The sequence below is a fragment of the Ranitomeya imitator genome, chromosome 3 (genome assembly GCF_032444005.1).
Source record: "Ranitomeya imitator isolate aRanImi1 chromosome 3, aRanImi1.pri, whole genome shotgun sequence".
Lineage (NCBI taxonomy): Eukaryota > Metazoa > Chordata > Amphibia > Anura > Dendrobatidae > Ranitomeya > Ranitomeya imitator.
In genome coordinates this window covers 236,879,216-236,901,872 of record NC_091284.1, presented here as the reverse complement: position 1 = coordinate 236,901,872, position 22,657 = coordinate 236,879,216, and the positions used below count along the sequence as shown (strand labels likewise).

Sequence of the window (22,657 nt, the reverse complement as noted above, 5' to 3'; positions counted from 1 at the left end):
TGTCTGATTTTCACTTTACTGCTTTACTTTTGGTGAATTTATTAGAAAAATAGGTGAACTAATTATCCAATTTTATGTTATGGACAAGCAGGTTCACAAAATGGTAAAAACGTCCAACAGGCCAAATCCACAAGGCACTCTCTAACTTCAGATAGTGTATAGAAGCAAAAGTAAACCTGCACCTCTGTAATGCTGAGGGAAGTTGTCGGGTATGACGTATATTTAAGAAAGGTTTTATAATTTCATGTACTGTCATTTTTTTGTTTTCCTTATAATTGATAGGTCCTCTTTAAGTATTTGAATACTTTTTTTATGACGGATGGTTACATAACATCTATGAATAGCTTTAGGGTCCTCCGAGACTCTTTGCTTAGACCAGTGATTCTCAACCATACAGTGGCTTGCGAAAGTCTTCACCCCCTGGTATTTTTCGTGTTTTGCTACCTCACAACCTGGAATTTCACAGTATTTTTTTGAGGGTTTATCATCACTTCATGTAAAGAACATGAAACTGTGAACATTTGGTTTTCTTTTTATTGTGAAGCAAACAACAAATAGGACAAAATTACTGTGCATGACTGTTCACCCCCCTAAAGTCAGTACTTTGTAAAGCTCTTGCAATAATTACAGTTGCAAGTCTCTTTGGATAAGTCTCTATGAGCTTTCCACATCTTGACACTGGGATTTTTGCCCATTCCTCAAGGCAAAACTGCTCCAGCTCCTTCAAGTTAGATGGTTTCCTCTGGTGAGCAGCAATCTTCAAGTCTGACCACAGATTCTCAATTGGATTAAGGTCTGGTCTTTGACTAGGCCTCTCCAAAACATTTACAGTGTTTAACCACTGGAGTGTTGCTTCACGAGTGTGCTTTGGGTCACTGTCTTGTAGGAAGGTGAACCTCCGTCCCAATCTCAAATCACTGACACCCCTGAAACAGGTTTTGCTCAAGAATATCCCTGCATTTTACACCATCCATCTTCCCCTCAACCCGATCATTTTTCCTGTCCCTGTCGCTGAAAAACATTCCCACAGCATGATGCTACCAACACCATGCTGCACTGTGGGGATGGTGTTCTTGAGGTGATGAGCTGTGTTGGTTTGGTGTCAGACATAGCGTTTACCAAGTTTTGTCAGACATAGCGTTTACCTTGGTTGCCACAAAGTTCAATTTTGGTCTCATCCGATTACCTCACCTTCCTCCATACATTTGGGGAGTCCCCCACATGTCTGTTGGAAAACAATACAAATCAAAACAAGCCATACATTTTTTTATGTGTAAGTAAAGGCTTTTTTCTGCCCAGTCTGCCATAAAGGCCACCTCTATGGAGTGTAAGGCTTATTGTGGTCATATTGTGGACAGATACTCCAGTCTCTGCTTGGGAACTCTGCAGCTCCTTCAAGGTTACATTCGGTCTCTGTGCGGCCTTTCTGATTAATGCACTCCTTGTCCAGGCTGAGCGTTTTGGTGGGCGGCCCTTTCTCGGCAGGTTTGTTGTGATACCATGCTCTTTCCATTTGATGATAATGGATTTGATGATGCTTTGAGGAATCATCAGAGATTGGGATATTTTGTAATAGCCCAACCATGACTTGTATTTCCCAACAATTTTCAGGTACCATAATTGCTTCCAGCAGAAATTTTAAGGAGCTTCATAGCAAAAGGGAGAATACATATGCACATGTCAATTTTTAGTTATTCGATCTCATAAATTTAGTTTATGCCTATATACTTCACTTTACCAACTTAGACTATTTAGTGCTGATGCATCACATACAAATCATATTACCAAAATATTTAAACACAGGATATAATATAACAAAATAGGTAAAAAGCCAAGGGGTGAATACTTTTGCAAGCCACTGCATCACCACAGGGGTACGCTTGAAAACTCTTTCTACTCCCAGGAAAGCCTTAATGCTATTTCTGTCTGAAAGCAGCTTGGTAAAGTGTAAAGCATTCCATAATTCTTGCCCAGTGATGTTATGTGACGGATTGCATAGAATTAGCAGGCTGAGATCAGTTTACCTTCCGAATGGTAAATAAGACAGGTCTTGTTGTTGCGGTGTACTGATGTACCCCTGAAGGAGCGCCAGGGTTCTTGCGAAACACTAGCTTGGACTAATATATATATTACATACAATGCATGATTACAATTGATGTTTTCACTCTTCCCATTGCTGCCTTTCATATCAATTCCATTTATCTCTTTTCTTGTCTGATAAACTGAACTAATCTCCTATTTTTTGTTGTTGTCATCCACAGTGGTCACACTTCCCTGACTGTCATTGGTACCAACCTTGACATCATACAGGAACCAAGAATTCGTGTGAAGTACAACGGCAAAGAATCTGTGAATGTATGTGTTTCTGGCAGGCGACAGCTCTTTCTTTTAGCAAAAGACTTATGTTTTTGCTTGCTAGAATTACACGAAAACATCAAGAAAATATTATCTGAAGACGACTGAAAAGAAAATAATTTGTAAAGCAAACGGGACATCTTTGATCATGTTTATTGTTCTCTGACAAGGTCACTCCCGTTAGGTCACTGCCGTGATTGTTGTGTGGGTTTTAGAGAGCGTAGCATCACCTAGTGGCGGTACTGACGGAAATTGACTTTTCAGATTTTTTAGAGTGTGCAGAGATAAAGGGTCAATATTGACTGTTAGGATTGCTACTTCCAGTAGGGGGCGCCAGAGTTCAAGTCCTCTTCTACTCTGAAGAGACAATGTGCATATATATATAGTACGGAGAGTCTGTGCTATATACCGTTCAGTATGTAAAAACTGCTGCAGATCTCATGGTCATGTAAAGGTTTTGTCAATTATTTTAAGCTACAAACTGGGAGACAGAACACAATTGATCTGCATTTGCAAAGATCTTCATTCAATGATCATGCTCCAAAAATTGATGCAAGAATTTGGTGGATAACTGATTAATGGGGTTATTCATATCTGTTGCGTCTGTGTGTGTTAGAACGATTATAAATAATCTATATCCACTTCAAATGAACCTGAAAGGCGATTACCAAAATTCTACAATTTTATGTAGCAAAAGGAATGTTATAGCTTTGTAGCGTAATTATAATTTATCATCAATACATATATAATGGCGATTTCTGAAAGGCTTCTAGCCAGGATGTCAGATCATTTTATGGTTATTACTATGTATTCGGGTTAGTTACCGTATATATTTTTATTTTTCATTAAGTGCAACCTTGTAGACATATCATTGCTCTCTTTATCTCAACAGGTATGTAAGAACGTAAATGCTACATATCTGACGTGCTGGGCACCTGCTCTCACACCAGAGTATCGCCCGGGGCTGGACGCCGTGGAGAGGCCCGATGAGTTTGGCTTTATCTTCAATAATGTACAGTCACTACTGACTTTTAATAACACCAAGTTCATCTATTACCCCAATCCAACATTCGAACTCCTTAGCATCACAGGCATCCTCGAGCAGAAGCCTGGATCTCCTATAATACTGAAGGTAAGAGCCCAGCACATGGCTACACTGCCGGATTTATATATATAAATATATATATATCGTGTGTGTGTGTGTGTATATATATATATATATATATAACTCTGGCAAAAATTAAGAGACCACTGCAAAATGTTTGTCTGATTTTTCTCTTTATAGGTATATTTTTGAGTAAAATGTAAATTGTTCTTTTAGTCTATAAACTTCTGACAACATGTCTCCGAATTCCCAAGCAATGAATTTTTTATTTTTTTTTCTGAAAAGGAGAAATGGTCAAAATTTAAAAAAAACTCCAGTGCTTTCAGACTTCAAATAATGCAAGGAAAACAAGTTCATAATCATCTAGAAACAACAATACTACTGTTTTAACTCAGGAAGAGTTCACAAATCAATATTTTGTGGAATAACCATGATTTTTGATCACAGCTTTCATGCGTCTTGGCATGCTCTCCACCAGTCTTTCACACTGCTCCTGGGGCAAAAATATACGCAGGTCTTCTTTGTTTGATGGCTTGTGACTATCTTCCTCTTGATTACATTCCAGAGGTTTTCAATGGGGTTCAGGTCTGGAGATTGGGCTGCCAATGACAGGGTTTTGATGTGGTGGTCTCTTTATTTTTGCCAGAGCTGTATATATAATATATGCCACAACTGATGTTACCTTTCCTTTTCCTGCAGGGGAAGAACCTGTGTCCACCTGCCGCAGGAGGGGTCAAGTTAAATTACACTGTGTTGATCGGCGATACGCCTTGCGCAGTGACTGTATCAGAGACGCAGCTCCTTTGCGAGTCACCTAACCTCACTGGACAACACAAAGTGACTGTAAGTTTCTTCCTGCTACATTTTCATATGACAACTTTTTTTTTGTTCACTTTTTTATTTTTCTGCATTTTGAATAGGTTTTGCTGTATTAAAAAATGTTTTTAAACAAGGATATAAACACCTATACAATGGTCTTGATATATAAGTAATTATTTTAGTAATTTAATGTAACTGAAAGAAAACATACATATTTATATAAATAATGTAACTGTAACATTTTATTATAAAAGACGGCACAATTGCTCATCGCAGTGGCCTTGCCTGCAGCGTTTTATGTGTCTACTGTAAGATTGTGTATGTATATTGTCTACGGCAATCGTAGTTCTGCAGAAAGTTTCCTCTTCTCACTTATGAGCCACTTAAATCCTCATCCTCAACCCTGATTAGATTTGCTTTGAAAGATTAAAAAGTAAGCAGCTTACTGAGGGATCAGGTTATATGCTACCCATCACTGGCGGACACATACAGAAAAGGGTCTCTGTACAAGAATAGTGTAAAGGCTTTTTGCAGTCCAATAGCCCATCATAATGCACAACTCCACATGTTTTGGAGGTGGTAAGGACCCCCTTATTGCTTGGGCCGTTCTGCGATTGCACCAATGATATGTCCATCCCTGCTACCCATAGAGGTATAAACAGGAGATGACGTCAGACAGGGGCAGGGAAATACACACAGATGGTGTTGCTGCTCTTTCGAAAACATCTTACTTCACCCAAGAGCAAAACTCTCTACTCTACTTGCTATACTGCTCAGTACTGCTGTATTTTGACCTCCGTGCTGCTGCTGGAGCTCTGTGAGCTATGGACAGGAGAGTAGTAATCACTCATGAAGACATCATAGCACCCAAGAACAAAACTCTCTACTCTACTTGCTATACTGCTCAGTACTGCTGTATTTTGACCTCCGTGCTGCTGCTGGAGCTCTGCGGGCTAGGGACAGGAGAGTAGTAATCACTCATGAAGACATCATAGCACCCAAGAACAAAACTCTCTACTCTACTTGCTATACTGCTCAGTACTGCTGTATTTTGACCTCCGTACTGCTGCTGGAGCTCTGCGAGCTATGGACAGGAGAGTAGTAATCACTCATGAAGACATCATAGCACCCAAGAACAAAACTCTCTACACTACTTGCTATACTGCTCAGTACTGCTGTATTTTGACCTCCGTACTGCTGCTGGAGCTCTGCGAGCTATGGACAGGAGAGTAGTAATCACTCATGAAGACATCATAGCACCCAAGAACAAAACTCTCTACTCTACTTGCTATACTGCTCAGTACTGCTGTATTTTGACCTCCGTACTGCTGCTGGAGCTCTGCGAGCTATGGACAGGAGAGTAGTAATCACTCATGAAGACATCATAGCACCCAAGAACAAAACTCTCTACTCTACTTGCTATACTGCTCAGTACTGCTGTATTTTGACCTCCGTACTGCTGCTGGAGCTCTGCGAGCTATGGACAGGAGAGCATTAATCACTCATGAAGACATCATAGCAGCTAGTCTCCACCCACTAGCTCAGAGACAAGAGACAGAAAAATAGTATTATTCCTAATGTACGCACACAATATATCATGAAAAAAACTTACTTAAAATAACAGGAACTCTGTAAGCTGTAATGAACATCTGGAAACAATGATCTGCACAACATCAGATACGATCTCGTCTCAGATCTGCCTGCTTCCTAATAGGTCACAGTTATGGGCTTAATTAAATAAGACCCAGTTCTGGACACGTTTGTCCTGCTGCAGTATTCTTTCACAGAACAAAATGTTTTTTATGTCGTATATTCTAAGAATTTCCTGTTTTCTGCTAGGTTCACGTCGGAGGAATGGTCTTCTCGCCTGGATCTGTCAATGTGATTTCAGACAGTCTCTTGACACTTCCCGCCATTGTCAGCATAGCCGCTGGTGGAAGCCTTCTTCTCATCATTGTCATTATTGTGCTTATTGCATATAAACGCAAATCTAGAGAGAACGACCTTACTCTGAAGAGGTTGCAGATGCAGATGGACAACTTGGAGTCTCGAGTGGCCCTTGAATGTAAAGAAGGTGAGTATTTAAAGTATTGAGAAGGCTTTAAAAAAAATGAGATTCTGTATCACATTCCATTGCCAGGGTCATAGGTTTATGTTTCCTCTAATGCGAAAAGAGAGTTTTCTGTCCCAACGTTAAATGTATTATTGATTTTGTTCCTACAGATTGGATCACTGTATTAAATTTGTCTTCTTTTGTTTTTGCACATGTTCTGTTGAGCTGAACAACAATCACACATGTAAAAGGGTTTTTGTTTCAGCAGCTGATCCCGGGTCTGGGATGTGTATACATTTCACTGGACACAGAACAAGTGGATAAATAGCTGCCATCTGCTGTCTGTGACTTTAACTAGCTGAGCAATAATACGGTTGACCTTATACCAGTGCAGAGTGGGCAAAGGTTAGATAAAGATGGCAGCGTGACTTGTAATAGCAGCCAGGTTTCATTTCACTATGTTTGCCTCATGTACAGGAATGTATCATGTGTTACTGCAAGATATTAAGCAGCTGGACCACTTAATGAATTAGAGACAGAGATCATGTAGAATAGTCCAACATAATGTGGGGAATCTCTTGTGAATTATTATTATTATTTATTATTATAGTGCCATTTGTTCCATGGCGCTTTACATGGGAGGAGGGGTGTACATAATAAAAACAAGTACAGTACAATACAAGTCACAATGGGACATGAGGAGAGAGGATCCTGCCCGTGAGGACTCACAATCTACATGGGTTAGGTGAGGATTCAATAGGCAAGGGTAGAGCTAATCATCCAGTGGCTTGGTCGAGCGGTGGTTACTACAGGTTGTAGGCTTGTTGGAAGAGGTGGGTCTTTAGGTTCTTTTTGAAGGTTTCGATGGTAGGTGAGAGTCTGATATGTTGTGGTAGAGAGTTCCAGAGTAGGGGGGATGCACGGGAGAAATCTTGTATGCGATTGTGGGAAGAGGAGATAAGAGGGGAGTAGAGAAGGAGATCTTGTGAGGATCGGAATTTGCGTGCCGGTAAGTACCGGGATACGAGGTCACAGATGTATGGTGGAGACAGGCTGTGGATGGCTTTGTACGTCATGGTTAGGGTTTTAAACTGGAGTCTTTGGGTAATAGGGAGCCAGTGCAGGGATTGACAGAGGGGAGAGGCCGGGGAATAGTGGAGGGGACAGGTGGATTAGTCGGGCAGCAGAGTTTAGAATAGATTGGAGGGGTGCAGGAGTGTTAGAGGGGAGGCCGCAGAGCAGGAGTTTGCAGTATTCAAGGCGGGAGATGATGAGGACATGTACTGGGGTTTTTGCAGATTCTTGGTTGAGGAATGAAAGGATCCGTGAAATATTTTTTTGAGTTGAAGTCGGCAGGAAGTGGAAAGGGCTTGTTTATGTGGTTTGAAAGAGAGATCAGTGTCAAGGATAACCCAGAAGCAGTGAGCTTCTGGGAATGGGGAGAGTGGGCAGCCATTTACTTTAATGGATAGGTCCGTTGGGGGGATTGAGTGAGACGGGGGAAAGATGATGAGTTCTGTTTTATCCATATTAAGTTTTAGAAATCTGTCGAAGAAGAATGATGAAATAGCAGACAGACATTGTGGGATTCTGGTTAGTAGGGTGGTGATATCTGGTCCAGAGATGTAGATCTGTGTGTCATCAGCATAGAGGTGATACTGAAAGCCATGAGATTCTATGAGCTGTCCCAGGCCAAAGGTGTAAATGGAGAAGAGCAGGGGCCCAAGGACTGAACCTTGTGGGACTCCGACAGATAGGGGGCGAGGTGAGGAGGTGGTGTGGGAGTGGGAGATGCTGAATGTCTGGTCTGTTAGGTATGACGCGATCCAAGATAGGGCCAAGTCTGTGATGCCAAGAGATGAGAAGGTCTGTAGTAATAGGGAATGGTTCACTGTGTCAAAGGAGGAGGAGGATAGAGTAGTGTCGCTTGGCCTTGGCGGTTAATAGGTCATTGGAGACCTTAGTTAGGGAAGTTTCAGTGGAGTGGAGTGGTGTGGCCGGAAGCCAGATTGTAAGCGGTCGAAGAGGGAGCAAGAAGAGAGGTGGGCTGACAGTTCAAGATGGATGTGTTGATCCAGTAGTTTTGAGGCATAGAGGAGAAGTGATATGGGGCGATAACTAGATGCAGAGGATGGGTCAAGGGAGGGTTTTTGGGGGATAGATGTGATTGAGGCATGTTTAAAGATTGAGGGGAAAACACCAGTTGTTAGTGATATGTTGAAGAGATGGGTTAGGGTTGGGATGAAGACTGTGGTGAGGTTTGGGATGAAGTGGGATGGGATTGGGTCAAGAGCACAGGTAGTGAGATGTGATCTTGAGAGTAGAGTGGAGAGTTTATCTTCTGTAATGGTGGAGAAGTTGGATTTGGAGGTAGAAGGCTGGGCAGTTAGGAGGAAGGGCTCTGGGGGTTGTCGACCAAAACTGACTCTAATGTTATGATGTTATCAATCTTCTGCTTGAAAAATGAGGCAAAGTCTTCAGCTTAGATGAGTGGAGAGGGAGGACGTGCTAGGGGATGAAGGAGAGAATTGAAGGTGTTGAATAGCTGTTTGGGGTTGTGAGACAGGGAGGATATGAGAGATGAGAAATAGGTTTGTTTAGCTGTGACAAGTGTGGCCTTGAAAGTAGTGAGGGACTGTTTGAATATGATGAAGTCCTCGTTGGAGTAGGATCTTTTCCATCTCCGCTCAGCAACCCTGGAAGCCTGTCTCAGTTCTATGGTCAGGCTGGTGTGCCAGGGCTGTCTATTGATTTTGTGAGCTTTGGTATGTGTGAGAGGGGCAACCGATTCCAGAGCTGCAGCTATTGTGGTGTTATATAGAGTGGCAGCGGCATCCGCATTGTGTAAAGAACTTATGTCTGTAAGAGGGAGAAGGGATTCAGACAGTGAAGTTGTGCGAGTTTGTAGAGTGGGGATTGTGGACCTGGAGAGGAGAGGGAAGAGAATGTAAGTAGGCTGTGGTCAGAAAAAGAAAGAGGTGAGTTAGAGAGGTTGGATAGGGAGCAGAGGCAGGTGAAGATGAGGTCCAGTGTGTGGCCATCTTTGTGAGTGGCTGCAGAAGACCATTGAGTGAGGCCGAAGGAGGCAGTGAGAGATAGAAGCTTAGTGGCAGCTGTGAGGGAAGTGACAATGGGGATCTTGAAGTCGCCCAAGATGATTGTGGGGATGTCAGCGGAGAGGAGATGAAGTAGCCAGGGATTGTGTAATATTGTTATAGGTGTTATGTTATTATTTTACCCAGGGGTGGTGGTGAAAAAGGGATTGAGAAGGGGTTGTCTTGAGTAGTGGACAACCCATTTAATGGACCCATGATGGTGTAAGAAATATAAAAGTCTATTCTCACTTATCAGACCAGCAAAGTTTCCCTGCACCCAGTAGTATGTTTACTATCTCTGTTGGCATCGCCTTTTAGCAGGGGACGGGGAAGATGCAAGGTAACGTGACCACCACTGCCGGTTAGTGATCACTGATCGGCTGTAGCCTTCACATTCTGTCTAAACAAGAAGACACCACACTGGGCCGCTTAAGGGTAACTTAAAGGAGTATTCTCAGGTTTGAGCGTTATTTTCAATCCAAAGTATAGGGGATAACTTTCTGATCGCTGGAGGTCTGATTGCTGTGGCCCCCAATGATCATGAGAATCAGAGCTCTAAAGGTCCTTGGCTGAATGGAGAAGAGGTCGATCATGTGCACTGCAATAGGAGTGGTGAAGATCAGCCGATCGCTGCGATCTCCAGCATTCCCATTAAGAGTGAATGGAGCGGTAGTGAGCATGTTTTTTGCGAATGATGATGGCCACAGTGGTCGGACCCCAACAAATTGTCCCGTATCCCATGGATAGGGGATACCGTTTAAATTTGAAAATACCTATATAAGAAGAGCAGTGGAGAACCACTTTACATTTTGGTCATCCTTAGCATGGTTATTGCTGTGAGCCCTCGTTATTGCTGTTTTTTCTTACAGTAAATCTGCAATGAAATATACAATATGAATACACTTATGGATTTTATGCAGATTTTGACACCAATTTGACTGGATGTTTGGTAAAGGTTTAAATCTTCCTTGTTTCTGCAACAGAATAGAACATGTGATGGAAAATCTGCAGTTAGGTGCTAGCAAATTATTGAGATTCTAAATATTCCACCATTTTTGTCCACATCTCCTATCCAGACATAGGTGCCTCCATTGTTTCGGAATGCAGGCAAACCTTGCGTAGTCTGGTCTTGGTGGGTTGTGTTGTTCGAAATAATATTCATTTAGAGGGAAATGTAGACATTTTTATTTCATACTGTATGTCATTAGCACAGAGTATAAGACTGGTTGTTGCATAAAGTGTTATTAGTCTGTGCCATTGAGGTGGTATTCATGTACTTTACAAATATTTTAGTAGTAGCCAAGTCTAAAGTGCTGCAGTTCTAGTTGCCTGCAGTGTCATTATTGTAGCTGGCTCGGACCTTATGATTTACGTGTTTCTTTTCTATCATTTTCAGCTTTTGCAGAATTACAGACCGATATCAACGAATTAACTAGTGATCTGGATCGCTCAGGTATCCCCTACCTGGATTATCGTACCTACGCCATGAGAGTGCTTTTTCCTGGAATAGAGGATCATCCTGTGCTTCGAGAATTGGAGGTTAGAGTCACTGTATTTCTTTACTTTTTAGCTGTTGAGATAAATGGAATTGTTGCACATCCTCATCAGCTAACACCTAACCTGTGTCCATTCATCGATGTTGGGAATCAGCACTTAAACAGCATAGTTGCCATATTTAGGTGCAGGTTGACTTCACAAGGTCCAGTGTAAATGAATTGGGGCGCAGGTATCCAGAAATGCTAGACTTGTTCTGCTTGAAGTACATATTGCTTGAACAAGTTTTTTCACGTTTGTCACATTAGGTATTATAGACTTCTGTTAGGGCTGCCTAATAATTCTATTTCAAGGCTTTGACAATACTATATGATATGTGCTAGATTTGAACTTAAGGAGAGAGCATTGTAATACCGTTATATTCAAGATGGGTCTACATGTCCTGCAGCCGATGGATGGTACCTCTCATGCATCCGTCGCCTTCATTATGGCAATGCATGTACACTCAATGAGTTACTAGGCAGCTTGGCAAATGCAGGAGGTAGTGTATGTCAGACAGGATCTTTCTGGCTACCGGCGCAGGCTGTTTTCTGTTAACTCTGTGTCTCAGAACAGCTATGGGTCATTGACCCACTGTGATGGACTGCAGCCGAGATGCGAGTCGCTGCAGAGATGCCGGTAATGAATTCCAGGGAAGGTAATGACCTAATATTAAACGTGTCTCAATGGAGGTACAGATAAGAGGGGGCTAGAAATTCATCCGGGAAAGGCAGAGTGGTGGCATTGCAGAAAGGTTGGGTTATGCATGAAGAATATGTAGAAGACATGGCACTTCTACTGTACTGTTGTCTTGTACAGCGCCAGGTGTATGTGTCCGCTTTAGTGCATCGTCACAATCCCATTTATTCATGCAGTCTCCCAGTCAATGGACAATTGTATATTTCTAGAAGCCTTGCAGCAAGTCATCATTTCCCTTTGCTTTATTTTTACAACCCAAAATCCTAACTTTAGCGATGCCTTTGTTTTGACTGTCTTCCAGCATGCAAGCAGTTAACCGTAGTCATAAAAGTCTCTTAATCCTTCCATCCATTCCTTTAGGTTCAAGGCAATGGACAACAGAGTGTGGAGAAAGCCTTGAAGCTCTTTGCACAGCTGATCAACAACAAGGTTTTCCTCCTGACTTTCATCCGCACCCTGGAGATGCAGCGTAGTTTTTCCATGCGTGACAGAGGAAACGTGGCCTCGCTCATCATGACGGCTTTGCAAGGGAAGCTTGAATATGCCACAGATGTCTTGAAACAGCTTCTCTCAGACTTGATTGAGAAGAACCTAGAGAACAAGAATCACCCCAAGCTGCTGTTGCGAAGGTAAGCATGGGGATCATGGAAGCTGTTTGGAGCGCTTCCTCGTATCCTGATTTTTTTACACCGCTTTCGTTCTTGCCATACAACACTTATAAAGATTTCTTTTATCCTTATTTATATGACCAAGGGCAGTCCGGTGGCTCAGTAGTTAGCACTGCAGCCTTGGAGCACTCGGGTCCTGGTTCACATCTCACCAAGGACAACATCTACAAGGAGTTTCCCCATGTTTGCATTCTCCAGTTTCCTCCCACACCAAAGTCATATTAATAGGGAACTTAAATTAGGAGCCCCCAATGGGTACGGCAATAAAAATGTCTGTGAAGCGCTGCTGAACATGATGGTGCTATATAAGCAATGCATAATAATGACTATTGTGCACATTTTAATGACTGTAGATTTCTTTTATGTATCGCTACCTAGATGTATAATATATAGTTCTTATGGACTCCGTTGTGGTACATTCACACAGAAATTCTGAAGCTTTTTAGGATTATCAGCACCAGACATTTGTTTAAGGTATGAATAAAATCTATCCACTTGTAGATTTAATGTATATGAGGAGAACAAATAGTGGCACTCACTTGTCCTGTAAAATCCAATATCTTCATTCAGAAAACATATCTAAAACTGGCTGCGGAGAGGGAAGCCGCACATTTGCTCCTTCCCTCTCCACGGACAGTTTTAAACATGTTTTTCTGAATAAAGATATTGGATTTTACAGGACGGGTGAGTGCCACTATTTGTTCTTCTTATGTATACCGTACATGTGCAGGCCCTCATACACAATCTTATTGCTCCATGACTGGTGAGACATAAGTCCATCCTTTGCATTATGTGATATTGTCTTGTGATAGACATAGTTGGAAGTCCCAACGGCCCAGTGCAGAATGTGTACCAAGAGCTCCTGAATCAATACATTCCCTTTTGTGCAATCATCTTATTTGACAGATGAGCCCTTAAAGAATCAGGGACAGGAGTCTATGTCTTCTCTGCAAAGATTGACTCCTTTGGATTTTGCGTTCTGTATTGCTATCTTCAGTCCTAAACTTAAAGGGAATCTGCCAGCAGGATTACACACCCCAAACTATTTATATGCACATGTCGCTTCTTAAAAGACAAAGGTCAGCAATACCTTTATATGACAGTCCATTGCCCCTTTACTGAGAAATCTGTGATTACATTGATATGAAAATTAGACTAGATCTGAAGCCGCTGTCACACAAGATGTCACACAAGCAGGAGGAAGATGCACTGGGCTGGAAAAGAGCTGGAGTGACAGAGGCTTCAGATCTACAAATAGTTATTCAACCTCATTTTCCAGTCAATTCAGACGCTGATTTCCCAGTAATGAGGATTGTTAATTGGATCGGACTGGCCATGTAATGGTATTGTTGGTCTTGTTTTTAAAAGAACTACATGCACATATAAATAGTTATGAAGGAAGGGCGACAGATTCCCTTTAAACATTGAAAACAAGTTATAACTTATTTGCAGAATAGATGGAAACTTGCCAATCGGTGGCACCCACACCGATCAGCACAATGAGGAACTTCTATGCCCGTTACAAGATGACACATCAGTCTGGGCACCCAAGTCCTGTGACATTCATTCTCCATGGAGCTGCTACAAAAGCAAGTGCAGCGCTCAGCAGCCCCATAGAGAATGAATGGAGTGGAGGTCACATGTGGCTGCTCCATACTAATGGGGATAAATGTTCCCCGTTCTACCAGTGCTCGGACCCCCACAAGTAACAAGTTATCACCAATTCTTTGGATAGGAGTTCACTTATTTTCTCTGGACAACCCCTTTAAAGAAGTGGTAATAGTATAACGTCCTGACTTTCAGTTAGTGGTGGCTTCAGATGGGCTTTTCCACAGTTGTACCTTTTCTCTTATATAGCAACGTGGTTGTATAAAGTAGACAGGGTTAGAATTTAGCCTGATTATCAGAGCCTTGCTGATCACACTGTCATTGTGGTGCCCTTGGTCAGGTGGTGCAGTGACAGCTCCGTCAAGTAGATGCTGACAGCGTGAGTCAGCTGAGGATCAGCCTCTCGGAGGTCAGGACCACGGGCTGCTTACAATTGTAAGACATCTAAGCCCGTAACTGGCAGGGAAATAGCAATCGCAGGTAAACAGTGGGCATGCATTATTACCAAGGATAAGTGGGTCAAGATGCCTATGCTCTAGTTGTTTAGTATGTTCCTCACACTGCCACAGTCTGAGCAGGTAGGTTATTAGCGTCTCAAATTGACTTTAGAAGCAGCCGAATGCTTCACAGCGAGGATGCAATCTTGACAAAGCTTCCTCCGCACTCGGTAATACTTATTGTGCCGCTTTCATGTTCTCATTTAAATTTTTACAATTAAAGTGCCAATGATAACCTCCTGGCATCGCTCCAGCTTTTGACAGTGATGTCCAGATAACACGGCTTTCAGAGCGACTCCTGCTTGGCTACTGATTATGCATTTCCAGCGTCATACCTCCCATCATTTCAAGTGGCCAAAGAGGCACACTTAGCAGATTAGCATAAGCAGACATTTCTGCCAGCCGCTCTAGACTCGCACATAACAGCCAGCCCACAGATAATGCGGCATTAGGCATTCATTATATCGCTAATGTTCTCCAGTACAGGGCACTGAACCGCTTAATGATTATACAGGCGACTCCATGTCAAATCTAGCCCTGTTACTGTACATACGTATGTAAAGCCCATGACCTTAGCATTATCCCTGAGATGCAGAATAGCGATTCTCTGCATTAGCACTAACCATTTACACCTCATTCTCCATTGTACTGCACATCCGGCGATGGCTACATGATAACGCTGCCCTTTATCAGGACCAATCTGCACCGTTATCATGGGCGCTCTCTGTAGCATCATTTCTGCCATCTCGTGGGAAGTCGGCAGACTTGCCTTACATCTGGCCCCATGTTCCCGTACTGTATCTAAGATATCTGCTTTATAAATGCTATATCCCAAGACTTTATAGATTTAGACTTAATACATGATAAAAATTTTTTGGCAAATGAGAAATGAAAGCATCAGCTTACTATATATTTATTATATATGGGCTTCCCAGTTAAAATAGCCCAGCGTTCTTATTAGCCCCTAGGATGTAGCGATTTGGCCAAATATTGCAGTTGGTTCCCCGTTGGGAGATGAAGGCTCGAGAAAACGGCTTACGGTGAGATAAAGTGGAAAGGCCGTCGTAACACCCCATGCAGCAGAACAGTTTACAATGCAAAATTACCACTAGAAATGCCATTGTTTCAGGGGGACGTAGCAATGCTTTGGAGGACAATGAAGGTTGTATGGTCAATAGTGAAGCACTTTTCTCTCTTTTATGTCGGGATAACATGTGGAGTACAGCTAAGACTTGTAAGTGCCGTGATACAGTATTCCTTGGAGTAACACCAGATCTGTAGACACTGTGTGTATTCAGATATACTAGAGCAGGTATTCTCCATATTTTCTGTACATTGTAATTTGTTTTAAATGTGAGACCTGATACTTTGTATGGTGTGCAATATAAATATATACATATACAAAGATTCAAACATTGAATATTTATTTGTTTTACTAATTTACTATATATAAAGCCATTAATTCCACAGCGCTTTACAGACTTTATCATCACTGTCCCCATTGGGGCTCACAATCTACATTCCCTATCAGTATGTCTTTGGAGTGTGGTAGGAAACCAAAGAACACATAGGAAACTCACGCAAACACAGGGAGGACATACAAACTCCTTGCAGATGTTGTCCTTGGTGGGACTTGAACCCAGTGCTGAAAGGCTGCAGTGCTATCCATTGAGGCACATTTGAAATTACAGTGGGGAAAAAAAGTATTTAGTCAGCGACCAATTGTGCAAGTTCTCCCACGTAAAAAGATGAGAGAGGCCTGTAATTGACATCATAGGTAGACCACAACTATGAGAGACAAAAACAAATCCAGAAAATCACCTTGTCTGATTTGGAAAGATTTATTTTGCAAATTATGTGGGAAAATATGTATTTGGTCATTAAAAAAAAGTCTGAGCGTCTGACGAGTGGCGCACGCCTCTTAATGAATCAGTAGTGTCTGACAAGTGACGTAGGGTTCTTAATGAAATAGGAGCGTCTGACGAGTGGCGCACGCCTCTTAATGAATCAGGAGCGTCTGACGAGTGACGTAGGGTTCTTAATGAATTAGGAGCATCTGACGAGTGGCGCACGCCTCTTAATGAATCAGGAGCGTCTGACGAGTGATGTAGGGTTCTTAATGAATCAGGAGCATCAGACGAGTGGCGCACGCCTCTTAATGAATCAGGAGCATCAGACGAGTGGCGCACGCCTCTTAATGAATCAGGAGCGTCTGACGAGTGGCGCACGCCTCTTAATGAATCAGGAGCGTCTGACGAGTGGCGCACAACTCTTAATGAATCAGGAGCGTCTGACGAGTGGCGCACGCCTCTTAATGAATCAGGAGCGTCTGACGAGTGGCGCACGCCTCTTAATGAATCAGGAGCGTCTGACGAGTGGTGCACGCCTCTTAATGAATCAGGAGCGTCTGACGAGTGGCGCACGCCTCTTAATGAATCAGGAGCATCTGATGAGTGATGTAGGGTTCTTAATGAATTAGGAGCATCTGACGAGTGGCGCACGCCTCTTAATGAATCAGGAGAGTCTGACGAGTGGCGCACAACTCTTAATGAATCAGGAGCATCTGACGAGTAGCGCACGCCTCTTAATGAATCATGAGAGTCTGACGAGTGGTGCACGCCTCTTAATGAATCAGGAGCATATGACGAGTCGCGCACAACTCTTAATGAATCAGGAGCGTCTGACAAGTATCGCATGCCTCTTAATGATTCAGGAGCATCTGGCAGTGACGTAGGGTTCTTAATGAATCGGGAGTGTCTGACAAGTCACGTAGGGTTCTTAATAAATCAGGAGCGTCTGATGAGTGGTGCATGCCTCTTAATGAATCAGGAGTGTCTGACGAGTGGCGCACGCCTCTTAATGAATCAGTAGCGTCTGACGAGTGACGTATGGTTCTTAATGAATCAGGAGCATCTGACGAGTGGCGCACGCCTCTTAATGAATCAGGAGCGTCTGACGAGTGGCGCACGCCTCTTAATGAATCAGGAGCGTCTGACGAGTGGCGCATGCCTCTTAATGAATCAGGAGTGTCTGACGAGTGGCGCATGCCTCTTAATGAATCAGGAGCATCTGACGAGTGGCGCACGCCTCTTAATGAATCAGGAGCGTCTGACGAGTGACGTAGGGTTCTTAATGAATCAGGAGTGTCTGACGAGTGGCGCACGCCTCTTAATGAAACAGGAGTGTCTGACGAGTGGCGCATGCCTCTTAATGAATCAGGAGCATCTGATGAGTGGCGCACGCCTCTTAATGAATCAGGAGCGTCTGACGAGTGACGTAGGGTTCTTAATGAATCAGGAGCATCTGACGAGTGGCGCACGCCTCTTAATGAATCAGGAGTGTCTGACGAGTGGCGCACGCCTCTTAATGAATCAAGAGCGTCTGACGAGTGGCGCATGCCTCTTAATGAATCAGGAGTGTCTGACGAGTGGCGCACGCCTCTTAATGAATCAGGAGTGTCTGACGAGTGGCGCATGCCTCTTAATGAATCAGGAGCATCTGACGAGTGGCGCACGCCTCTTAATGAATCAGGAGCGTCTGACGAGTGACGTAGGGTTCTTAATGAATCAGGAGCATCTGACGAGTGGCGCACGCCTCTTAATGAATCAGGAGCGTCTGACGAGTTTCGCATGCCTCTTAATGATTCAGAAAATCAAAAAAAGATGGACACGAGCTAAAAATATAGAAATTTATTGAGAATATTCTAAAAAATGTCGAACAGCAATACAAAACTACGTGAAAAGGCAACACACTAGTGCCACGTACAGAAGAAAAAAATTAATGGCAAGATGATACAATATAGCCAAAAAAGGGTGTACACAATAAATTACTTTGCAAAATGATAATGAAGACTATTATTATCACATGAGGTCTATGGAGCCAGTAAATTGACAGCTTAGTATATAGCATCCATGGGGCTTGTGAGGGGACTAAGAAACGTGTGGAAAATATCTGATAACCAGTTGTTATATGTAGAATGTACAATCAGGGTAATAAATACAAAAATACAAATATAGAAATTATCCTTACAAGAAATCAATCTCTCATGGAATGAATAAGAAAAAAAGGCTCATGAAGCAAGACTAGATCAAAAAGGAGGTTCATATGCATAATGAGACTATAGTAAGGTGCAAAGTGCAGAATCTAAATAAATATCAAAAGGGAAAATCCCATATAATAAAGACGCTGCACATATAGTAACCATGACCAATGAACCAACCTGCTGTACGTGGGAGGAGAGGCCTCTCCTTCCACGTACAGCAGCAGGTTTGGCTGAACTTGGAAAAACTGGAGTGAAAATGCCAAAACTTGCACAATTTTTGCGCATAAATGTTGAAACTTTTCAAAAAAACGCTGCCTAAATTGCTTTGATGAATCAGGGCCTATATTATTATTATTATTATTATTATTATACATTTTTATAGCGCCATTTATTCCATGGCGCTTTACATGTGAATACGGGGCAAATATAGACAATTACATTAACCATGAGCAGATAACAAGGCACACGAGTACATAAGGAGGGAGGACCCTGCCCGCGAGGGCTCACAGTCTGCAGGGGGTGGGTGAGGATACACTAGGAGAGGGAAGAGCTGGCTGTGCGGCTGTTCAGTAGGTTGAGGATCACTGCAGGCTGTAGGCTTGTCGGAAGAGATGAGTCTTCAGGTTCTTTTTGAAGGTTTCTATGGTAGGCGCAAGTCTGATGTGTTGGGGTAGAGAGTTCCAGAGTATGGGGGAAGCACGGGAGAAGTCTTGGATGCGGTTATGGGAAGAAGAGATGAGAGGGGAGTAGAGAAGGAGGTCTTGGGAGGATCGGAGGTCGCGTGTAGGTAGGTACCGGGAGACCATGTCACAGATGTATGGAGGAGACAGGTTGTGGATGGCTTTGTATGTCAGTGTGAGGGTTTTGAACTGGAGTCTCTGGGCGATAGGAAGCCAGTGAAGGGCTTGACACAGGGGAGAGGCTGGGGAATAGCGGGGGGACAGGTGGATTAGTCGGGCAGCAGAGTGTAGGATGGATTGGAGTGGTGCCAGAGTGCTAGAGGGGAGTCCAGAGAGTAGGAGGTTGCAGTAGTCGAGGCGGGAGATGATAAGGGCATGCACTAGCGTTTTTGCAGTGTTGCAGTCAAGGAAAGCACGGATCCGGGAAATATTTTTGAGTTTGAGACGACAGGAGGAGGCAAGGGCTTGGATATGTGGCTTGAAAGAGAGGGCAGAGTCGAGGATCACCCCGAGGCACCGGGCGTGTGGGACTGGGGATAGTGAGCAGCCATTGACATTGATGGATAGATGTGGTGGAGGGGTAGAGTGAGATGGGGGAAAGATGATGAATTCTGTTTTGTCCATGTTCAGTTGTAGAAAGCGAGCAGAAAAGAAGGCTGAAATGGCAGACAGACAGTGCGGGATTTTGGTAAGCAAGGAGGAGAGGTCAGGTCCGGAGAGGTAGATCTGCGTGTCGTCGGCGTAGAGATGGTACTGCATACCGTGGGATTCTATGAGCTGTCCCAGGCCGAAAGTGTAGATGGAGAAGAGTAGGGGTCCTAGAACAGAGCCTTGAGGAACACCGACTGACAAGGGGCGAAGTGAGGAGGTGGTGTGGGGGAGGGAGACACTGAATGTTCGGTCTGTCAGATATGACGAGATCCAGGAAAGGGCCAAGTCTGTGATGCCAAGGGATGAGAGGATTTGTAGCAAAAGGGAGTGGTCAACAGTGTCAAAGGCAGAAGACAGGTCCAGGAGAAGGAGGACAGAGTAGTGTCGCTTGCTCCTGGCAGTTAGTAGGTCATTGGTGACTTTAGTTAGGGCAGTTTCAGTTGAGTGATGGGAACTGTGGGCCAAAGCTTTCTCTGATCGTATTGATCTTCTGTTTAAAGAAAGAGGCGAAGTCATCAGCAGAAATGAGGGGGGAGGGAGGAGGTGCGGGGGGACGGAGTAGAGAATTGAAAGTGTTGAAAAGCTGTTTAGGGTTGTGAGACAGGGAGGATATGAGGGATGAGAAGTAAGTTTGTTTTGCGGCAGTGAGCGCAGACTTGAAGCTGGCGAGGGACTGCTTGTATGCAGTGAAGTGGTCGGCAGAGTGGGATCGCTTCCATCTCCGCTCAGCAATCCTGGAAGCCCGTCTCAATTCTTTGGTCAGGCTGGTCAGCCAGGGCTGCCTGTTAATTGTACGAGTTTTACTATGCATGAGTGGGGCGGCCGAATCGAGTGTTGTTGTTATTGTGGTGTTATAAAAAGTGGCAGCAGCATCTGTGTCATGAAGGGAAGCTATGTCTGTGAGAGGGAGAAGGGACTCAGAGAGTGATTGTAAGTTGAGATGTTTGAGATTTTTGCGAGGGTGAGTGAGTTTGTGGAGTGGGGGTTGCACACTAGGAGAGGAGAGGGACGAGAATGTCAGTAGGTTGTGGTCAGACAGGGGGAGGGGTGTGTTAGTGAGATTAGTAAGGGAGCAGAGGCGGGTGAAGATGAGGTCCAGCGTGTGGCCATCTTTGTGAGTGGCCTCAGAGGACCATTGAGTGAGGCCAAAGGAGGCAGTCAGTGATAAAAGTTTAGAGGTAGCTGAGGTGAAAGTGTCAATGGGGACATTGAAATCACCCATGATGATAGTGGGGATGTCAACAGAGAGGAAATGAAGTAGCCAGGTGGTGAAGTGGTCGAGAAAGGTGGAGATGGCTAGTTCTGGGGGGCGGTAGATGACAGCCAGCTGGAGGTTGGAGGGGGAATAGATGCGGACAGAGTGCACCTCAAACGAGGGAAGAGTAGCGGAGGGTGGTAGCGGGATTGGAGTGAAGGAGCAGGTGTCGGACAGGAGCAAGCCAACTCCTCCACCGCGTTTGTTGCTGGGGCGAGGGGTGTGAGAGAGGTGGAATCCGCCATAGGAGAGCGCAGCTGGAGAGGCCGAGTCAGAAGGGGTGAGCCAGGTTTCAGTGAGGCCGAGGAAGGAGAGTTTGTTGGTGATGAAGAGGTCATGGATAAATGTCAGTTTGTTGCAGATGGAGCGTGCGTTCCATAGTGCTCCAAGTAGGGGGAGCTGGGGAGTGGGGGCTGGATGAATGGGTATGAGGTTGTCGTGGTTGGGAAAACGTGCGGAGGATCGTGGCAGGGGGTTAGAAACGAGTGTGGGGATGAATTGAGGAGGGCCGGGATTTGGGGATATGTCACCAGCAATGAGGAGTAACAGACAGATCATTAGAAGGTGGGAGCAGGATAGGACATGATGCGGCCGTGTGTGTCTGGAGAAAAAGGATTGTATGTGGAGGAACAGTTCTGAGGAGAAGGTGAGATGGCTGGGGAGTATGGAGGAAGAAATGACTAGTTCCTTACTAGGAGGAGGGATTGCAGGAGATTGTAAGAAGGAAAGTAGTATGGGGGTGAAAGAGAAAAGAAATCGAAACATTGTAGTGGTTAGTAGTCTGTTACCTTCCAGTCAATTCCAGTCCAATTCAGAATCATAATTAAAAAGATGGAAGTTAAAAGATGATTTGCAGCAGACTGAGTCTATAGCAGACTCCTGCATGTGAATATATCCCCAGTTAAGGGCAATCAGGTGTGAATGAGGGGGTGGCTGGGTATGGGAGACCAGATGTAGAGAGTTAAGGTACCTTCACACATAACGATATTGTTAACGATATCGTTGCTATTTGTGACGTAGCAACGATATCGTTAATGAAATCGTTCTGTATGACAGCGACCAACGATCAGGCCCCTGCTGGGAGATCGTTGGTCGCTGAATAAAGTCCAGAACTTTATTTCGTCGCTGGATCTCCCGCTGACATCGCTGGATCGGCGTGTGTGACACCGATCCAGCGATGTCTTCACTGGTAACCAGGGTAAACATCGGGTAACTAAGCGCAGGGCCGCGCTTAGTAACCCGATGTTTACCCTGGATACCGGCATCGTTGGTCGCTGGAGAGCTGTCTGTGTGACAGCTCTCCAGCGACCAAACAGCGACGCTGCAGCGATCCGGATCGTTGTCGGTATCGCTGCAGCGTCGCTTAATGTGAAGGGGCCTTTAAGCAAAGGTCATAAAGTGAGGGAGGGGTAAGACTGACCACTCAAAGAGATGCCAGGATCACACAATGGGATACATGAAAACAGGTCATGGAAACAAGCTCATAGGTGAGAAAGCATACTAAAAGGATTATATGTGCTGCGCCAAGACACTCAGATCCAGGGGAAGCATAGAAAAGCCAGTGCAGTATACAGAGACATTCAGAAGCCAGGGAGAG

General features: G+C 44.0%; 1 protein-coding gene across 1 annotated transcript in view; it reads left to right on the top strand.

The window, feature by feature from the left end:
- The window catches only part of PLXNA2 (plexin A2), a 354,945-nt gene that overhangs the window by 307,141 nt on the left and 25,147 nt on the right, over positions 1–22,657 (top strand). The window contains exons 17-22 of the mRNA XM_069756297.1: positions 2,262–2,355; positions 3,248–3,487; positions 4,160–4,303; positions 6,119–6,353; positions 10,824–10,966; positions 12,020–12,288. Of these exons, the coding sequence (XP_069612398.1) occupies positions 2,262–2,355; positions 3,248–3,487; positions 4,160–4,303; positions 6,119–6,353; positions 10,824–10,966; positions 12,020–12,288 (1,125 nt within the window). The remainder of the gene's footprint in view (positions 1–2,261; positions 2,356–3,247; positions 3,488–4,159; positions 4,304–6,118; positions 6,354–10,823; positions 10,967–12,019; positions 12,289–22,657) is intronic.